Below are 19881 nucleotides of genomic sequence, written 5' to 3'. Positions count from 1 at the left end.
TATCTTCTTACAATAAGGATGGTGAGGCACTAGCACGGGTTGCCCAGAGAGGATGCCCCATCCCTAGGGACACCCAAGGCTGAATGGGGCTCTGAGCACCTAATCAGCTGTAGGTGTGCCTGTTCAGTGCAGGGAATATGGACCAGATGGCCTTTAAGGGTCCCTTCCAATGATTCTATTAACACACAGAGCAGATGCATGACAGTGCCTGCTCCCACTTCGCTAACAAAGAGGAAACCAAAGGACAAGGGCAGTATCTCCCTTCTGAGCCCATCACCCAGGCCTGCACACATGGAGAATAAAGCTGCTGTGGGTGCAGCGCTTTCTGTTCCTCGCAGCACACAAAATCTCATCCTCATTCCAGGTCCTCCAGCCACCACCAGGGCCTGTAGGGATGTGAAACCATCTGGCAGGCAGCGGTCAAATATCCTGCTGAAGTGTAATTTCCCTTTCTACAACAAAATTCAGAAAGAGGAAATTCTTTGCTATCGATGCTAGACTGAAGAAAGAAATGACAGGCCTTGTAGATGCTTTGGCATGGCACTGGGCTCACCCTTCTGTGTGTCCAGAGAAGGATAATGAAGCTGTGAAGGGCCTGGAAGATAAGTCTTAAAGGCAGCAGCTGAGGGAGCTTAATGGTTGAGTCTGGAGGAGGTGCAGGGGAAACTATTGCTCTCTGCAACTGCCTGCAAGGAGGTTTTGTGATTCTGCTCCTTCACAGCTTATGGTGTCCGGAATGAAACACAGACCATGCCCAGAGCCCACCAGACCCATCCCTGGGGCTAACCCACGGGCACAGGCAGCGCTGAGCGGAGGTGACTGACCGAGCAAGGGCAGAGGATGAACTCCCCTCAAAGGCCACCGGCCTATGGCCTCGCAGTCCCCACCCCATCGAAATGAAAACCGCTGGGGTTCCCAGCCCGGGAGCTCGGTGAGGGGTGAGGCCGCGCTCGCATGGAGCCGCCGAGGGAGGGCGGCAGCGAAATGGCGGCGGCGTTGTGGGCCGCCAAGCGGGCGCTGCGAGCGGAGCTGCGGCACAGGCTGCGGGCAATGGGAGCGGCGGAGAAACAGCGGCAATCCCGGCTGCTGAGCCGCAAGGTGGGTGCTGCCAGGAAGAGCGGAGCACAGAGGCGGGGGGGGAGGGCTGTGGAGCCCCGGCTCTCCGCGGGGATCCCCGCAGCTGGTATGGCAAGGGCCGGAGCGGTGAGCCCGGATCCACCCTGCAGCGCTGCGAGGAACGAGCTCCTCCCTTCCTCCGGCCTGGCGGCTGTGGGACGGCATTGAAGGGGGCCTTTAATCGGGTGGTGAGCCCGGAGCAGCGGGGTGGTGCGGTGGGTGTTCAGCTCGCATTTGTCACATCGCTTTCACTATGCAGCCAGCAAAACACATCTAAAAACTTTGCGACTGACTCATCGTGGCCTTTTGGCTGCCGTTTCCCGTTCGTGCCTTTCAGTGTGTTTCTTCCATGCTGTTTTATTTCTAATATAATTTTACTACGTTAAAGCTACAGGGCAGGGTTCACCTCACCCATGTCCTGGCACAGCAGCCCAGGTAGTACAGAACATTTGGAGCCCTCAGCCTTGGTCTGACTGCAGCTGGTACACACAGCAACACCACACTTACTCCTGGCAGCAAGAGCATGCCAAAAGGTAAAGCTTTTGCTTTAATTAAAGGAAGGCTGGGGAAAACATGACAATTTCATGCTACCGTGGCATTTTGTTAATATGCCACAAGTTGAAAGTCTTGAGCTTCAGACAGGATAGCAATCTGCAATGACAGAAAGCAGTCAACTTCCTCATGGGAAAGCAATGCCATATAGACACTAAGTTTCTGAAAGTGCTGAGAAAACACTTGGAACAGTGTGAGGCTGAAAGCACAGCCTTATAATATATATCAGAAATGGCAGCTAATAAAAGCGAGCACGTTATTTTATAGCACCTGAACAATATTTTTCGAAGCAAAAATCTCATCTCAGAATGATCTTTAAGTTCAAACTGAAATTGCTACGCTAGCTGGCCTAGCCACCAGTGTTTAATTAGCTTCTGGATGACTATTCTTTTTTAATGTGCACATTCATGATTGAAGTCCTGCTGTTTGCATGCTCTGATTCTGCAGTAATAGCCATCAGCAGGTGAGCAAAGGGCACATAATATTTTCAAGCGTGGAAATTTTTTTCACTCTTCTCAGAAATGGCTCAGAGCAGCTTCATCTTCACATTTCTGAAAACATGAGAAATTTTGCCTTCCTGGTAGCTTGTGGTTTTACATCTCCAACCTCGTTTCTTTCTGTACTGTAGAATCAGTGCGTTGTTGGACATGTCAGAACATATTTGGCCTGTATGGTGCCCACAGCACCACTTTGAAAGAGGAGTGCTGTGTGGTTTTCCTCTGTTTTCTGAACCAAAGAGAAGGTGCAGTAGCCCCTCAGTAACACGAGTAACATCACTGTTTGGAGCCTGCAATTTGGCTCAGTACTCTGTTCTTTCATACAAAGGCTACCATGGAAATTCTGTTGTTTTAAGAGCTTAATCACTTAGTAGGAAAAAATCCATGGGTAAGGTTGGGTAAGTGACAAAGAGAAATAAAATACACTTTTGAATTGCTAGGTGCTTCCATTGCCAAGCAGAGCATAACCATAATTTGGGCTGGAGTATCTCATATCTTACCTTACAAAAATATATCAGTCTTTTGATTCTTCATCTGGGTATAGATGGGGGTGCTAGAAAGAAAGAATAAGGACTGAAAACCAATTTTGAACTCGGATATTAGAGTCTCTCTCTCAAAAAAGGGCAAGGGCTAAAGCTCAGAAGGGCAGTTACCCTGCAGTTAGGCAAACACAGAGGATTTGCTGTTCCCTGTACTGCAGATAAGCGCTGTTTCTCAACTACCAGATATTCTTGATGGATTTTTGGAAGCATGTAGAATTCACATTTAACTCAAGGAACCCGTTTGCATTTGTTTTATAAGATACTGGAAAAGAAGAAGACAAGCCTTAAAAATATCTCACAGATTTTGATATGGGATTTAATCTGGAGTTGGGCAGAGATGCAGTGAGGTGTTAATCTGTTAACACTTCTCCACTGTATTCATTGCTTTTTGTTTTCCTTCCTACATTCAATCTTTCCTAAACCCAGCACAGACAACCACCTGAAAAATCAAAAAACCAGCAAGGCCATCTTTCCTTCAGCCTCTGAAAAACATGCAGTAATAAGATCACTCATCACGAGCATATACATAGCTGTATATCTAAATTTGCTTTTGGAAAGGCATCCCAGATTAACAAAAGAAGGGCCCAGCCTTGTAAGGCTTTGAGCTCTGCAGTCAGCTGCTCTGATGCACATTTTCTTTTGGGTTACTGCAATCAATGCGCTTCTCATCGTGCCCAGGTCCAGTTGTGAAGCACAGCACGCAAAAAAGATGGAATAAAAGGAAAGCAGAAACCTCACATACTGAATAAGCTGGGAGTTCTGACCTGCTGTATCAGTACCCAGTGATGCTGGGTATTTGAGGATACTGGTGTTGTATGGCATAAGAATTTAAAGGATCTGGACTGGCTCCAAAATCATTTTTTGATGGTCTCAACCCATTTTACTTTTATCTGGGTACAAAAACTCACCTATTTTGATTTTACTGATGGTAGAAATGTTGGAACAAGAAACGGTCATTTTATTCTCTTTATGTTAATTTGTATCCTTACTTTTTCCAATGGGTATTTCCCTCCAATGGTGTTTTTACTTTCAAGTCAGTCTTTTTGTGAACTTCTCCTGAACTGATGATGGCAGTTTCCTTTATAGGTGATTGAGCATTCCAAGTACCAAGAATCCAAAAGAATTGCGATCTTTCTAAACATGCCAGATGAAATCCAGACAGAAGAAATCATTAAGGACATTTTTAAGCAAGGCAAAGAGTGTTTCATCCCACGTTACAAACCTCACAGCAATCACATGGACATGCTGAAGTTGTCATCAGCTGAAGACATTTCTTCACTTACTTTGACATCCTGGAATATTCTTCAGCCTAGTGATGATGACAGCACAAGAGAGGAAGCTCTTGCTGGCGGTGAGTATATTCATCATACACCATAGGGTTGTTGAGCAGGAGTAGCCTGGTAGGAAATAACCTGATCACAAGAATGAAATTAAGAGTTTTGCATTGGTCTTACATGTTGTGGTAGAGATGCTGAAATCAATGTTAGCAGGTGCTGTTTGCTCTTGCTACTCTGTGCTGCCACCACTGTCAGCAGAGCTGGCAAGAGCCAGACTGGACAGTTCATCCAACTGAAATAAATCCATCCTTCCAGATAAATCATCTCTTTGGTCCTATTCCAGGGACAGGCCCAATGCAATCTTGGCATGCATAGCATAGAGGCACACAAAGGAGGCAGGGAGCTTGCCAGGAGTCTCTTGAGCTGCCATTGAAAGTCACGGGGATTCACAGTTTTCAGATACACTCTGAGAACTTTAATTTCCACTGCCTGAAAGGTACAAAACTTTTCAGGTGACGCCTACGGGCTGACATGAGAATTCTCTGAAACCTTTGATCCTGAAAATTGTATTGCATGGGTGAAGCACAGCACTGCCCATGCAGAACAGTTCTCTGGACTGAGACCTTCGACTGAAAATAAAATGACTTTCTTGTAGGATTGGGTAAATATTGCAAACTCTTTTCAATCATTGTTCCCTCACATCTTTTATTGTGGTCTTGTGGTGGTGTCTCAGACACTGATTCTTCACGGGGTTGAAAAATTCATGCCTTGATCCCAAAATAACCCCCTTTTTACCATAAAATCCCCCAGTTTCTAAAGAATTGTAAACAAAGTTACTTTTTCTGCATCTGCATTAATTATTTTCACTCCTTTTTCATAAACAATAACATCATCCTGAAACATCTGCAGAATTTTTTAGCGGTATTAACGGAAAACTCGTGTTGAATTTGTGCTTGAAACCTCAGTCTGGGGAAATTTTCTCTAGACGGAAATTTAGCATGCAGACAGCTTCCACACCTCACAGACTTACCAGCTTCTGAACGTTCAATACAGAAACATAAAATTTATATCAAGCTGTTTGGTTGAACTGGGCTTCGCATTTGGCTTGGGATGCTAATGCGCTTTCCCCGAACGCCGTGCTTTAGGCAAACATTGCTGAAAGCATTAGCTCTAGTACATAGCCTTCATTTATCAGCATTTTCACTGTTTGATTCCCTTTCTTTTAGTTTATCATTACCTCTTCCTTAATCCAGAGTCCCATCTGTGTCTGCAGTACAGGTAGCAAGGGATTTAACTGCTTCATACACCTATGTTTCTCATATTCAATGTTTAGTACTGTTATTTGTATTCCTATTGGTTTTTTATCATAAATTTGCAGGTATCATTAGTGATATCTCAGGGCTTTTGAAGGCAACCCATAAAAAGCCCAGGGTTCTGTTAACTGGGCTTGGTGTAGATACTTGAAACAAGCTTTTGAACTGCCAAAGAGCTGCTGTTAGTTGAATTTAACAAGTCTCTTGCAGAAGTCACAGTGTGAACACACAATTTAAACTGTAATGAGAGCAAGAATTACCTGGTGTAGAGTGCATGGGGATGGACTTCTTGGTGATAACCTGTATGGAGCTACGAAGATGGAGAATGTAGGAACAAGCTGTGGTGTCTCTGGAGCTGCTTCATCTTCTGCACCTGGATGTGGCAATGGGCATAGAAAGATACCAAAAAAAGCCATAAAAGTCCTGTGAACAAGGCCATTGATAGCAGTGAAAGGTCAAGAGAGTTGTTAGAGACAGTTCATATAGATCTGATGTATTGAGGAACATAGAAGGGTGAGAGTGTACTTGCTCAAAATTTCTCATACACATCCATTTTGATTTAACTTTTATAATGATACTCAGTCTTTATGACCAGCAGACCACCTGTGCACGGCCACATCAGACTTGCTCTGCCTAAAGCTTTACTTGTACTCAGTAACAAAGTAGTAATTAATTCATTGCTCATTGGAAGTCAGACCCTAATCCTTTTTCCCCCCAGTAGGTTTTGAAAACTATAGAGCAAGTCTGGCTTTTTCTCTTTGGCATGGTTGGACACACTTACTTCAGTCTTAACCCACAGAAACAGATGTTGTCTTTCAGTGCTTCTTTAAAATACTTGTGCCACATTTTTATGTCAGTTATATCTTCTCAGCTTTGGTACACTTGCAGGAATGCAAATCATCTTGCTGCTACATTCATCCTCCATTGTTGGAATTATGCATGGATGAAACATTTATCTTTGTGATGTTATCAAACACTGTGATGATCCGAGGCATTTACATTGATATCAGGAGATGACATGGTGTTATATTAGTAATGTTCCCATTGCTTTCATAAGTTGCTATGTAATTTCCAAGGAATACCCTGCAGGTACATAAATAAGTCATGTCACTACTGAGTATATTCATTTTGCATGACAAAAAGCTTGAATTGAAATAGTCCTTCAAACTTCTTCCCTTTTTTTTTGGCATGGTTCTTGTGAAGAATAGAATAAATATAAGGTTAAGTGTAATTTTCACATCAGGTTTCCTAGTCTTCAATAGTCCTCATAGGCTGTGAATACCAGGCACCAACCCTGCCTTGTCCCTTTTTGTTGGATCAGGATTTACCTGTTTTCATCTTGGCAGCCCATGGTGTTACACACTGTTGGCATAGCAAAAAAACTGCTGTAGTTTTGTAGTCGATGGTCTGTTGTCTTCAGCATAACTAATCTTCATATGAAGAGATCTTTCCTACAGGCTAAATGGACACAGTAACAAATAAATATGGAATAGGGCCAGGCATTTTGTTTGAGGTAGGGATGAATATGTGTGCATTACTCTGTTGATTCCTAGTTAAATATGCTGAAAAAAGTCTCAACAACCTCTGGAACAAGCCAGTGGTACATTTTCTCAGTGCATCCCCATCCACTTGTTTATATCCTTGCCCATCTAAAGTACAAACATGTGCTAGTACAGTTCATTGCCAAAACAGAACATTTAATGAAAGATCTTGCACACCACAATAACTGTGGGAGTATAGACACCTTGCACAACTTCAGAAGGAGTCAATCAGATAAAAGCATGCCCCCTGTTTGTTTTCTGTTATGATTCCTACATAGATTTAAAGGGTACTTCACCAGCAGCTCTCATCTCACTGTGGTTTAAGGAGGCGGTGTGGTTCAGCAGGCTGGACATTGGTTTCCTCACTTGCATTTTCATTTATTAGTATTTTAATCTGCTTTGAGAGCTATTAGGAAAAGAAAAGCTAAAGTTACTCCTTATAAGAATACATTATTCTTCTTGAGACTTGAAAAAAAATGAATGGATTCAACATGTCCATGTGATAAAACACCCCTATAAGAAAAGGCAATGGCAGATAACCCATTCTAAATTACCCTCAAGAAAAGCTGATGGCTACAATCCTGAGAAAGAAAGAGTTACTCACCCACTCCCCCCAGAATCAGGGCTTGCCAAATACTCCAAAAGGAAGGAACTCCAGGTAGAGATCCTTCCCTTGGGGCAGCCAGCCCTTAAATGAGGCTCAGGGAGAGGTGGAGCCTGATTCCAGTTACACAGGTGAACTGCTTTCACCTGTGCTCCTTGGGCTGGCTGTGTCCTTTCACCAGGTGCTCAAGCATTGGTTCATGCTGTGACTTAACAAGTTCCATTCAGCCCCTTTTCAAACCTATAATTTTTTTGCGAACATAATGCCTGCCTCCAGCCCGCCAGCTCTTTGCCCAAAAGTTCGATTCTCCATCTCTAAGCATCCTTTCTGACCCTACTCCCTGTTTCCTCTTCCTCCCAGCCATAGGCTGTCATTTCATGAGCAGCTGGGCCAACATAAATAGCTTCCTTCCACCAGAAGGAAGGACATCATGTGCTTTCTCTTCTTTCACTTTCTGAGTCCAGACATACAAGATTCCTTGTCCCAGTTTACTCATTTCCTTCCCCACTGGGCTGGCTTCTTCACTGGCTTGGAAGAGTTCATTTTCTGTTAAATTTTCATTTTCTTCTGCTAAACTGCAGAATTGCTTCTCAAGCATAGTTTGGTGATTGCTTTTGTTGATAAATAAGCTGCCGCCCTCTCCTTGCTTTCCTTCTCATTGTCCCCATCTCTCCTCTGTGGAGCAGTACAGATATCTGTACTGGGAGCCTTGTCTACATTGGAACCAGCCCACCACCAGTAAAAGGCTTTCCTCTCAGACAGGGCCATGTGCCATTTTGACTGCTGCAGCTACAGGCTTGGTAGGGAGCTGGTGGTGAGGGGTTGTGTAAACTGGTGGCTCACTGGAAGAAATGCTGGTGAAACTTCACTCATTTCCTTCCCTGTTTCAGTTCCCAGTCTTGCCCCAGTTTTACAGGCTCTGTGATGGGGGCCCTCCTGGCTGCCCATGCCTTGGAGTGCTGCAGGTTGGAAGGCCTGAGCTTGCAGCTCCAGCTCTCTCTGCTGGCTCTAGGAACGTTCCTTCCCTGTGATTGCAGCATGCTCCTACCCCAGCATCCCCATCATAAACTGGATTTGCCTCCTCTCTGCCTGTTTGGGTTGGGATTTTTTAACCCACATTAGTGGCTGGATTGAGTGTGCCATGTGGCCATGGGGTAGGTTGAATGGAGGGAATGTCCCTTGTAAACTGGCAGTGGTTCCTGGAAAGTTGTGGGGCTGTCCACCTGCTTGCAGCTCCAGCAGCGGTTTGGAGAAGGTGACAAGCAGAGAGGCCCAGCATTGATCCTGACAGATCTTTCCTAAGTCCATGCAAACAGCAGGTTTTAACAGCATTTTATAAGACTGACACAGATGTATATGAAAGGGCTACAGCCACATCCTTGACACAAAGGCTGCTCTGATCAAGATTTCTAGCCTCAAAACATGGAGCTGCAGAGCTTTCCTGGACATTTTTTGCTAGCTTTGTTCTCAGAAACCAATGAACCATTTTGTCTGAAATTAAACAAAACAAAACAAAAAAAACCTCCAAAAGAACAAAACAACCTCAGTTTGGCAGTAATACCCAGGCTGGAAAATGTCATTTGAAAATATAGCATCTTGTGATAATGGGCCATGCTGAATAAGCTGCAGCTACTCTCCTGAAACATAAGTATTTTTGCTCCCAGAAATGAACGTATAAAGAGCTAGACTTGTAATTTACTATAGAGACTTTTTCAGTATTGGAAATTTAATGAGCTCCTGATCGCAGTGTTTGTGTTGTACCTTCAGAATAATTAGTGAGATGCTAACTAGATAACCCACGATTTGGAAAGTGTGTTATTTATGAGTAATAAGGAAAAATCCAAAGTTCAAACGAAGTGAGGAAATGCTGACATATGTCTAGCAATGATTTACAGCTGCTTTGTTTTCACATAAGCCTTGTATGGTAGTTTCTGAGGTTACTACATCTTTCTGGCCTTACAAGTTGCAGAATACTTTGAGCCCTGCTGTAACATAAATGCCACCAATGTGCTGGTAGTAGGGATGGCTTACCTGCATGGATTGTGTGTAGTGTACAAGAGCTATTTACCCTCTCAGGGAAACACTGGCTTCCTCTAGATTGCCATTCCAAGCAACCCCACGTGGTTCGAAATGATTCTAGAACGTTGATTAACTCTATTTTAAACTTTTCCATTGGGATCTGCCCTGCAGAAATGTGTTAGCCCCCAAAAGCTCAGTTTCACTTGTCACTAAATGCTACTGTTGAGTCATATGTTCACAGAGCTGCATGTTTTACCACATCTGATGGTGATGGTTGCCAGGACTGACTTGTGATGCTGTTGGTATTCTTAATCATTCCAAATTTTAGCAGAGTTCTTTAGAAGTGTATCTGAATTAGTGACAATATAGCCTTGAAGCACAGAGGTCTAATAAGCTACTTCAGATCCATTAGAGGTGGTGGTGTTGTACGTGGAGGTGTAATGAGAGCGTGCAAAATGCTGTTAATCATTCTGAAAAAAGGCACGTAGTAAATAATACTTAGGGGTAATGTGACATACTTAAGTTATATATGCAGATGGAAACGTATCTGGAATAATAATGGAATAATAACCCTAACACTAACCCTAACCCTACCTCTACACATGCAGGTCCTGGCTTATTCCCTTACAAACAAGTTCTCCTTTTTGCTTTACCTGTATGCGCTCTGGTCGTGCCTATAAGCATCTAATGTTATTTGTATTAAGCCCTTGGCTCTGCAGCCTTCAGACAGCAGCAAGTTGTACTCAGTCATAATATGAAACATTATGTTCCCTGTTACATTAATATTCTATTATGTTCCCGTGTTATGTGAAATACTACATTCCTTGTATTCAATTTAAATTTGCTGCTTTCACTTCAAGTGATACCTCATTTCTCTGTGATGAGAAGTAAATAAGGATGTTTGATTTACTTTCTTTTTATTATTCATTGCTTAGTTAAGCCTGTATTATAGCAATAGCATTTTCTTCTTTGCCAAATATTTTCTATTTTCTTATTCTCATGTGAAAGCTTTCCTACATCTGTAGCAGTTCTGCCCATTGGTTTGTCAACCTTTGCAATTTCTCTATGTTATTTTGGAGAAAAGATGCCCGAGATACCATTTTATGCCTGTGAATAAATATTGTGAAATATGTTTAATGACAGCATATAAGTTAATTCTTTCTGTACGTAACATATCACCGCTTTCAAATCAGCTCTCTGGGTAAGTCTCTCTTGGTTGTTTCCATATAGGTAACCCACAACTACAGCTTGTGATACAAATGCCTGTTACGTTACTCCAGCTCTGTAAAATAGACCAGAGATAATCTTAAATTATTCTACATAGTTTATTCCCTAACAAGAAACACTAGGAAAAGACTTGCTTGGAATAAGAAATACTTCAGGGTTTGGACCCAGCTGTGGCATCAGCTGTTCCCCCCCAAGGTTTCTCTGCATCTCAGCCTTCAGCTGCAAGATGTGCAATGCCATCTCCAGCGCTGGACCGCTCTCCCCTGCAGTGATGCTCGCTTACTCTGGTAATCAATTGAAGTTGAGACAGAACTAAAGTCAACATAGGCACAGGCTTTAAACTCACTGCAAGTGTACAAAAGAATTTGTCTCCCTGGCTCTCTTTGCTGAGATTCAAAATGCACTGTCAATTCGCAGTGCAATGGCCTTGGACCTGGCAGGGAGCCACTGGTTTCCAGGGGGCAGGAGTTCCCCACTGCAGTTTCACAGTATAACTCTTGGTCCTCATTTTGGCTTCGTAACTGCACTCATTTCCTACTTGTGATTCCTTCTGTGCTTGTGGGGTGGGAATCATCTTTTGGGTGTAGATGGAGGGCAAACTGCTGTCCAGGAGTGATGTGAAGCCCTTTGCCGGCAGGTGTCAGTATTCCATAGATTTACTGTGGAGCACTGATGACATGTGGGCTGTTTTCCTATAGCTGAAGTCTCATCACCGCATTGTCACACACATAGGAGAGAGCAAGTGCTCCAAACCAGCATCTCTAGATAATTAAGGCAACCGGAGTGAGGGAGGTGGAGAATCCCAGGTGGAGAATTCCAGATGTTTGTGGTATCTTTTAAGCTGTGCAAGCTTAAAAAAACCAAAATCTTGTGATGAAAGAAGCCGGATTTCTCAGCTGCTGTGATGTTAACATGTTTGACACTAACAGAGAAGGTGCCATTACCTACAAACCAGCTGACTCTACATGTTCAGCAAACCCTGCCAGTAAGCACGTCTAATGTTTCTGTCAAGTCGTGGAGCTTCTTGCAGGTTTCTACACAGCTGATGTCTCAACTGTTCACATTTAACAAGCAATTTGGAGTATGTTTTGATAGACTATCTGCTGACTGAGTCAAAGAGGTTGGAAATATTGATAGTGATACATGATGTGTTGAAAAAAAAAAATCCCCAAATGATTCACTTGTGACATATTTGGATTTAAAAATAGCCAGACAGCAGAAAGCAAAAGAAGAACAAGAAGAAATGAAGCACATGTGTACATGTGTCAAGTGGAAGCATTTAAAACATTTAAATAGGTCCTTAGATAAACATTATGTTAAAAGTAGCTGATAAAATCTTAAAGAATCTCACATAAGTACACATTGAGATACACAAAGATTCTCATGTTTTAGCAGAGTTCCAACAATCCCAGCATAAACAGCTCATGCACCAATGCCTTGTGAGTTGCTCTGAAGGAGTAGCACTGCAGCTGGCATTTACTGATATAACAAGATGTGCTGTTGTACTCTAAAGAAGCTGCAAGGCTGTTTGTCTTCTCTTTGGAGTTGTTCCTTTGTACATCTTCAGAGCATTGTGGTGGTTTACAAACAAAGGAGAACCCAGCTACAACCAGCCCTTAGGACCAGAAATCTTTTGTTTCCCATGTTTTCCCAGTCATTCAAACTCTGCTCAAGTTTGAATGCTCAAGAATGTCAGGAATAGGTAAGTAATTGTTCACAGGCTGGTAACTCAAACATTTCTAGGCAATGATTTCCTTTAGTCTGAATTAGCAAAACCAGGCATTTTTGTAGGAGGCATTGGGTGATTATGGTTAATTTACTGTGCTTACGCCAGCTTGATGAATAATAGTGAAATAGAAAAGTACTTGTTCGGATTTTCTTTTGGGTAGACATTTGGCAAATGTTGAAAATGAGACATAGACCTCATCTGACTGCAACTTAAACCTCAGGGGAAATGAGTGTGATAGTTACAGCTTCGCATAGCCTTCCCACATTGGGAGCCCAGCTAGAATTTGCAGGTCTTAGCCTTACACACTTGCCTTACTGATGACACATGAAGAGATACTTCAGAGCAGAGCGGGGTTGTTTGCGCAGTGCTGACATACCACAACTGATGCTGTGCAGTGCCCTTAACCTCTCAAATACACTGGCACTAAATATTGTTTAAAATGAGTTCAGAATAGAAGGAGGGTGTTTACTTTACTGCAGCTTCATAGCACAGAAGCTGATCAAAAGGAATTACTAGTGTGTTTTGCAGGTTTAATAACAAGAGAGTAACTGCTGCTCCATTGTCTTAAACCTGTATGAGTGATGTCTGGCATGTAGCTTCTCAGGGAGAAGTATAAATATGTTATCACACTGTAGTTCAGGAGGGCAAGTGTGAACCGTGAGACCAATGTTTCATGCTGACACAAAACGCAGACATGGATGAGTAGACAGATAAGTGCTGAGTTGCTCAGTGCTTGTTTGTAGATTCTGCTGATGGCTCTATTTTCTTCAAAATATTTTACCGAAGTAATAACAAAAGCTGCCCCATGTCGTGCTAGTAGGCCAATTACCTGTGGCACATGGATGGCAGAGGAGATAGGGTGCGTGTATGTGTACAGAAGATACTGGTGGGTGCATCACAGTTGTGCATGGATTGGAAGGAAGGATTGGGAGGTTGGCAATCTCAGCAGTGGCAGTATTGCTGTTCCATCTCTGTTAGGACTGTCTGGCTGTGCTGGGGGATATTCGTGACCCACACCATGGGGTGGCAGTGGGCAGGTGAGGCCTACTCCTATCCAGGAGGCCATGCTGGCTGCACTGCCTGGGACAAGGCCCCAGCAGCCCTTCCACGACCCATTCCCCTGCACTCTGATGGACCTTCTGTAATTAACCATTGTCAAGAATGCTTCTGAAAAATGCCTCTTGGCATTTGAAATAGGAACATCAGAGTAAGGAGAAGAGAAGTAATAAGATGCAAGGAGAAAATCTTTCCCTGGGGAACAAATCAAACCTGATATCATCATAAAGGGTAATGAGAAATGCATTGCTGAAGGGAGAAAATTCACCAGCTGCCTAAAGGAAGCAAAACTTCGTGTTCCTATTTAAAACAGCAGAGAGAAGATACTAATGTTTTGGTCTGCTGCTTAAGTGGGGGCACGCAGTGTGCACACCTGCCTTTTGCATGTAGTCCTTGGGCCACTCATTTCACTTCTCTATGACATAAGGTTTGTCTACATAGATATGTGCACATCTTATACACCCACGCGGCAGGTTCTGAAAGCTGTGACTGCATACTGCTAAATAAAGCAGGACCAAGTAGCACAGAGCAGTCCTGTGCCCACTACAGAGAACTTGGTCTCTCTCATCTTTTTTGGTCACTCCTAGTGCCAGGCAGTGTGCTGGTACTTGAACAGCATGGATGAGCTGTGATCCTGTAAATGAATTTGCTTTCTGGCCCTGCTTTATTTAGCTGTATAAATGAAAGCTGCGTGTCCGTGTCAGCATGGCTGCATGCCCACATTGATAACTCAGCGTATATTATTTCACACACAGTGCTATACAGTAGAAGGAGCTGTGGCCACAAGAGCTCATGCCACAGATACTGTATTAGGTGATAGTCATTGTAATTGCCAACCTTACTTGGATACCCTGTAGCTTAATTAAAGTTTATAAGAAACATTAGTATTCTCTTCATAGGAGACCTGGGCTAGTGCAGTGTATTGCTGCCTGAGACTGTTCTCAGCCCTTAGCATTCTGCAGACATTCTGTAAGTATTGCAGGAGGAGTGCAGATTACCTGCAGCAAAAGACCTCTCAACAGTGAGCGTACTGTGAGCATTGGTTTTCTCTCCTGGGCTCCTGGTGTACCATCACAGGGATCCATAAGCCTTTAGTTAAGGACAGAAGGCACATAGGGGAGAGAAACATTACAAGGAGAGGGGCAGAAGTAGGTGAAGAGCATGATGCCTCATTTCCAGTGGCTATAAAAATTGATAGGGTGTCAGGGACAGTGATGCCATCTCACAGAGTGAAAGTGAGAGAAGAAGGATATGGGAAAGGAACAAGCCTGTGATCTTGCAGGGCTGGAAGGGCTGGTTAGCATGAGGAGGGCACATCCCTTTAGGATTAAGATGCCCTTACCCTCCCTTGCCATCCTGTTGATGTCTGCTTGCCACTGATAGTCATCTTACACGTCTGCAATCTTGGTCTCATCTGTGTGTCACCTCTCATCCTGTGACAGCTGTTCCCCCGTGCAGCCGCAGGCACCACAAGAGGTTTTGTTGCTCCCCAGGTTTTGCGGAGGGGAAGTGTTTTCTCCATGCAGCTTTCTGCCATTCAGTCTAGCTCCCAGAGTTGGATTTGGGGGCAAATTCATCTTGAAGTGCCTTCAGGCTCCACGCAGGGTAGCTGTGTCATTTTTCTACTGAAAGTCTTGCTTGGTATTTTACTTAAATCTTGTGCAGTGTGAATTGTGTGGATATCAATCAGTGTGTAGTGAGTCAGACTAAAGGCATTCAGTATCACAGTGCTCCAATGCAATATATATATATATATATATATATATATATATATATATATAAATGAGGGTAACTGTTACAGTATTTACAGCATTGTTTTTCATACTGAGATTTGCACAAGCTCGTTTGAGTTATTTGGCATAAAAATTCCATGATTATAGAGGAAGCTGACTCATTAAAACAGGCTCCATTTCTCCAGAGAACTTAGAAGAATACAGTGCTTTAATGCATCTACATTCACTCAAGTGTGCCCTGTGCTATCAGTTAAACGACACAGAAAATATATTTCTTCCCAGCACTGTTCCTGCCAATTCCTCCTTCCCTTAGTGCTTCCCTTGGCTTGCTTTTCTTCTGTCTGTAATATAGATGTAAAGAGAAATTGCACCTTTTTGCCTAGCAAATTTGCCCCTTGTGTACAGTCCTACCTACTAGCAGTAGCAACTGCAAATGTTTTCTTCTTTTTGCCATCAGAGACGCATGGAGTGGAAAAAGCCCAAAACAATTATTTGCCAGAATGCATTTCTTTCTAAGTATGGTTGATGGTTGGTAGCTCCTGGTTCTTGGGCCACCTGAATGCCTTTGGATTGCCAGTGTGAGACAAGTCATGGATAGAACAAGGAATAAACATAGTATTAATTGCAGGAGGGCTTGACATGCACAATCTCCATTACTAATCATGCCAATCAGGAAAGACCAACTGGTTCCTACATTTTAGTCCATTGACCTGACAATTGGCATATGTTGTTTTATGCTTACAAACTGAAATTTGCCATGGTACATCATGGTCTACATGGTAATACCATAAAAATGGCATCCGTCTTCAGGGGAGACTGTATTTTCTCTCTGTTGCCTCTGTTCTTCTTTGTTTGTTATTCAAAGTTTGTCTTTCTTATGAAACAAAAGTTGACAGCAGAGCAGTGAATCACACAGGCTCCCTTTTATATCAGCCAGTATTGTTATGTAGCCTCTACTTTGGCTATTTCCCTCTTTGTATTTCCTTGACCTTTTATAAAAAACTACGTTCTTGCTAACTTTATCATGCCAGCTTTACAAGATTAATCTTCTCTGAGGGTCTCCTACCCCATTGCCTTGCATATTTTATATCCAAGTTCTAATTTAGGCAGATTGTGATGGATAGGTGTTCACATCAGTGACTCCCCTCTGAAAGATGAGGAGTGGAAGACAATCTCCAGTAGCCTGAGCAATGTGTGCAAATGAGTTGGTCTTCTGTGCACTTTCAGTCTCCTCCTTCAAGTTGAGTTCAGAGTTGCTCTTGGGTCTCACTTGAGGTTCCTCGGAGACTAAAAGCTCTTCTTAGCTCTGGCTCTTTCAGTCCATGCTCCCATGTATCTCCATGAGCACTGATTTGTGTTCCTCAGCTAAATGTGAGGAGAGCTGTGCAGTCCAAAATAGCAGTAGAAACTTGGTTTGAATGTAGGAAAAGCAGAAAAATACCTAATGCATCCTAGCTCTGGTAACAAAGCAGAAGGGAATTAGCAACATGCTCTTAATGTATTACTGTTCCTATAAAGGAAAAAGCAGAGGAAGGAGATGCAGCATTTGCTTTCTTTCCAGGCTCATATTAGCTGTGTTTTCATCCATGCTAGCTTACCCCTTCCAGCAGCAAGTAATGCAAGACTTTATTTGCACTGTGAAACTAGTAAGTGATGTGTTCTGGGTTCAACAGTCAGTACCAAGCCAACCAGACTCGTTTGTTCAAATAATGTCCTTACAAGACTTCTAACACCCAAAGATCAAGCTTTGCGTAAGGGATAGGAAGCCTCAGAGTGGCTGCCTCTGTACCTGGTGGATGCTCAGCATGTCAACCCATTCCCTTTACCAACCTGGCAAAGAAGAACTTTCATAATATATTGTCTTCAGGCCTCTTTGGTTTTGGGAAGTTGAGTGTTCAGAGGTTCATGACATCTAAACAGCTATGTCCAGAAGGTGCTCTCTCTCACTTATGGGTCTTTCTTCTCTCTTCTTTATTCTTTTTCTGTTTGTGGCAGATGTTGAAGTTCATTTGATTTTCTGATTCATCCTGAATTTGATTTCTCTGAGTTCAATCTCTGTCTAGATTTATAGTCATAATCATTCATATTTGCAAGTGCGAGGTTAAAGTGATGAAATAAATTTGCTATAAGGTAGATTTTTTTCTTTCTAGCTTTTCAAGGTCTGATTATTTTACAGCTGAGCTGGTATCCAATTGATAAGATGAAAATGTAAATTCACAGGCTGAGCATTCAAGGTATTTTTCATTTGATCAAAGAAAGGGAAGCATTCTGCAGAACACAAAGCTAGCATTTTTGCTATGCATAAAGTTATCTGGATATAGTCCAGCCATCAGGAAATCCACATTGCATCCATTAACGTGTATTTTATTTTTTCTACAGGGGGTCTTGACCTTATCTTCATGCCAGGCCTTGGGTTTGACAAAAAAGGCAACAGATTGGGAAGAGGGAAAGGATATTACGATACCTATCTCGGAAGATGTATGAAACATCCCAGTGGAAAGCCTTACACAATTGCCTTGGCATTTAGGGAACAGATTTGTGAATCCATACCTGTGACAGAAGATGATGTCCAAGTAGATGAAATCCTTTATGAAGACTGCTAGAAGTGCCTTGATACCATCCTGCCTTCAGAGCAACCAACCAAAGACTTCATGTCCATCTGTCATAACTTTGCTCATAGTCATATATGCTGCTGGGAGAAGTAAAATACATGATTTGTATTTGAGCAGCAGCAACAACAACAACAACGCATAACAGTGTAAGTGCGGTAATAGTAATGCAAATTGCATTGATTTGTTTCTAATTAACAACTATATGTAGTGAATTCTTATTCTAGAACCAGTAGAAATAAGAGTATGCAACTCTTTATTAAGTAAGAATCATTTCTTCTCATCATACTTGTGGAACAAGCTACATGATACTGCACAGTTCTGTTATTTCAGTTTCCAACTGAGCTGCCTAGTGCCATGTAAAAGACCTACCGCATGCTGGGCTGAAAAAGGTGATTCCAAAAAAGCCTAAGCTGATTTTAAAGTATTCTGGTTGTTTGTTTGGCTCTTTGAAGTGGTCTCACAATAAAAGCAATAACTGCTAATAACTAAAAGTTAGGTGTATATGACTTCTGCATATATTCGTTTCTTTTGTCTCCATGTAAGATTGTCCCAGCTGTGATTAGTGCATTCTCAGTTGTTTTGGTAAAATAATATTCAACGTTACTTCAGCCTATGTAATTTTGCACAAGCCATTCAGGATACCCCAGAACATCTTGCCTACTGCAACAGTAGTGTCAGTTTCAGTCCTGGCAGTGCTTTAATCCCTTCTTCATTTCTGAACTTCTCTTGGCATATGGAGAGCAACAGAAAGAAGATGGGGCAGGCTTTGTGCATAACTGGTCTGTCTGCAGGGTTCACTGATCACATTAGGATGAGCCCTGTGCCATATGGCAGTTCCTGCCTTGGACATCAACGAAGCTACGCTGATGCCAGCATTTTTCACAGCAGAAACCTGAATCCCAGTTCTGATAAATGTTTTAAATACATGTATTAAGTCCAGTCCTATTCAAGTAACTACATCCTTCTAGCCCACCAAAATCAGTGTGCTTTTACTGGTATCTTCCCTCAAGGTCTAACCCTGGAGGCTTAGCAGAGATTTTGAGACATGGTTCCATGGTTTTGGTAGCATGACTGCATGAATGCTACACTACTTCTGGCACAAAACAGGAGACCATGCCAGCAAAACAAAACATAACCAGGTGCTAATGACCTCTTGCTGTTACATTCAAGCTGAGGAGAAGCTTGAATCAAAGGGAAAAGGTTTCAAACTAAAAGAGGGGAAGTTTAGACTTGGTATAAGAAAGAAGACTTTACAATTGAGGTGGTGAGGCAGTGGCACAGGTTGCCCAGAGAGGTGGTGGGTGCCCCATCCCTGCAGACACTGCATGTCAGGGCTCAGAGCACCTGATCAGCTGTAGGTGTCCCTGTTCATTACAGGGCAGTTGGACCAGATGGCCTTGAAGGGTCCCTTCCAACTCAAACAATCCCATGGTTTTGTGATTCCATAAGCTGCAATGCTCGGTTCTGAAACTGAATATATATATAACTGTGTTTTATTAGAATGCAATGAGAAATAAATAGGGAGCTATTTAATATACTGTGCCATTGGGAGCAAGAGATGCTGGCACGATGTTTCTTTCCAGCCACTCCCAGATCAGAAGGAGATCATCACAGCATCATTGGCCACAAGACCCTGGCTGATGCAGATAGCCCTTAACATTTGGCTGGTGGGGACAGTAAAACAATATTTATGTATATTGTCCTGAGAATCATAGAGCTAAATAAATGTGACAGCTTTCATTTGGCACTTGAAGCTTGCTGCTGTCGCTCTGGGTTTTTCTTTTTGCCACATAACATGAAATCACTGTCAGTTTGATGGTATATAACAGCGTTTCTGAAGCACAAAGGTTAGGGGGTTGGTAGGTGCGTCAGAATTATTTACGTTTGCTCTGTATAAAATGGCACTCGGGGAGCAAGGCAAGCTGCCAAGAAGGAGAGGAGTCTGGGCTGCCCGGTTGCTCTCTTGCATCAGGGCTGGATTGGCAGGGTAGGATTTATCAAAATTGCTTCCAAACAGTATCATCTGTCCCCGAATGGACGTGCCCCTGTCTGCTGCAGCAAAT

The 19881-nt window shown here is 42.9% G+C and overlaps 1 protein-coding gene and 1 long non-coding RNA gene across 5 annotated transcripts; one reads left to right on the top strand and one right to left on the bottom strand.

Moving 5' to 3' along the window:
- The first annotated feature begins 922 nt into the window (after positions 1-922).
- Positions 923-18309, top strand: MTHFS (methenyltetrahydrofolate synthetase). Its single transcript, XM_015873095.3, has 3 exons — positions 923-1098; positions 3794-4058; positions 17586-18309. Exons 1-3 carry the CDS (start codon positions 955-957, stop codon positions 17807-17809), a joined length of 633 nt encoding a protein of 210 aa, XP_015728581.2. The 5' UTR covers positions 923-954; the 3' UTR covers positions 17810-18309.
- Positions 3808-7962, bottom strand: LOC107318824 (uncharacterized). 4 transcript variants are annotated; one of them, XR_014934321.1, is made up of 3 exons: positions 6626-7962; positions 5558-6380; positions 3808-4119 (listed from the first exon to the last, which is right to left on the bottom strand). It is a non-coding gene; the product is annotated as an uncharacterized LOC107318824 (long non-coding RNA). The 4 variants fall into 4 exon arrangements; XR_014934322.1 differs by having other exon boundaries at positions 3808-4104; XR_014934320.1 differs by having other exon boundaries at positions 3808-6380; positions 6626-6755; positions 7135-7962.
- Positions 18310-19881: the final 1572 nt, after the last annotated feature.

The sequence above is a fragment of the Coturnix japonica genome, chromosome 14 (assembly GCF_054131305.1).
Source record: "Coturnix japonica strain WE chromosome 14, WE-NBRP24, whole genome shotgun sequence".
NCBI classification, from domain to species: domain Eukaryota; kingdom Metazoa; phylum Chordata; class Aves; order Galliformes; family Phasianidae; genus Coturnix; species Coturnix japonica.
The sequence above is the reverse complement of the archived record's forward strand: the minus strand, read 5'-3'. Positions and strand labels throughout refer to the sequence as shown.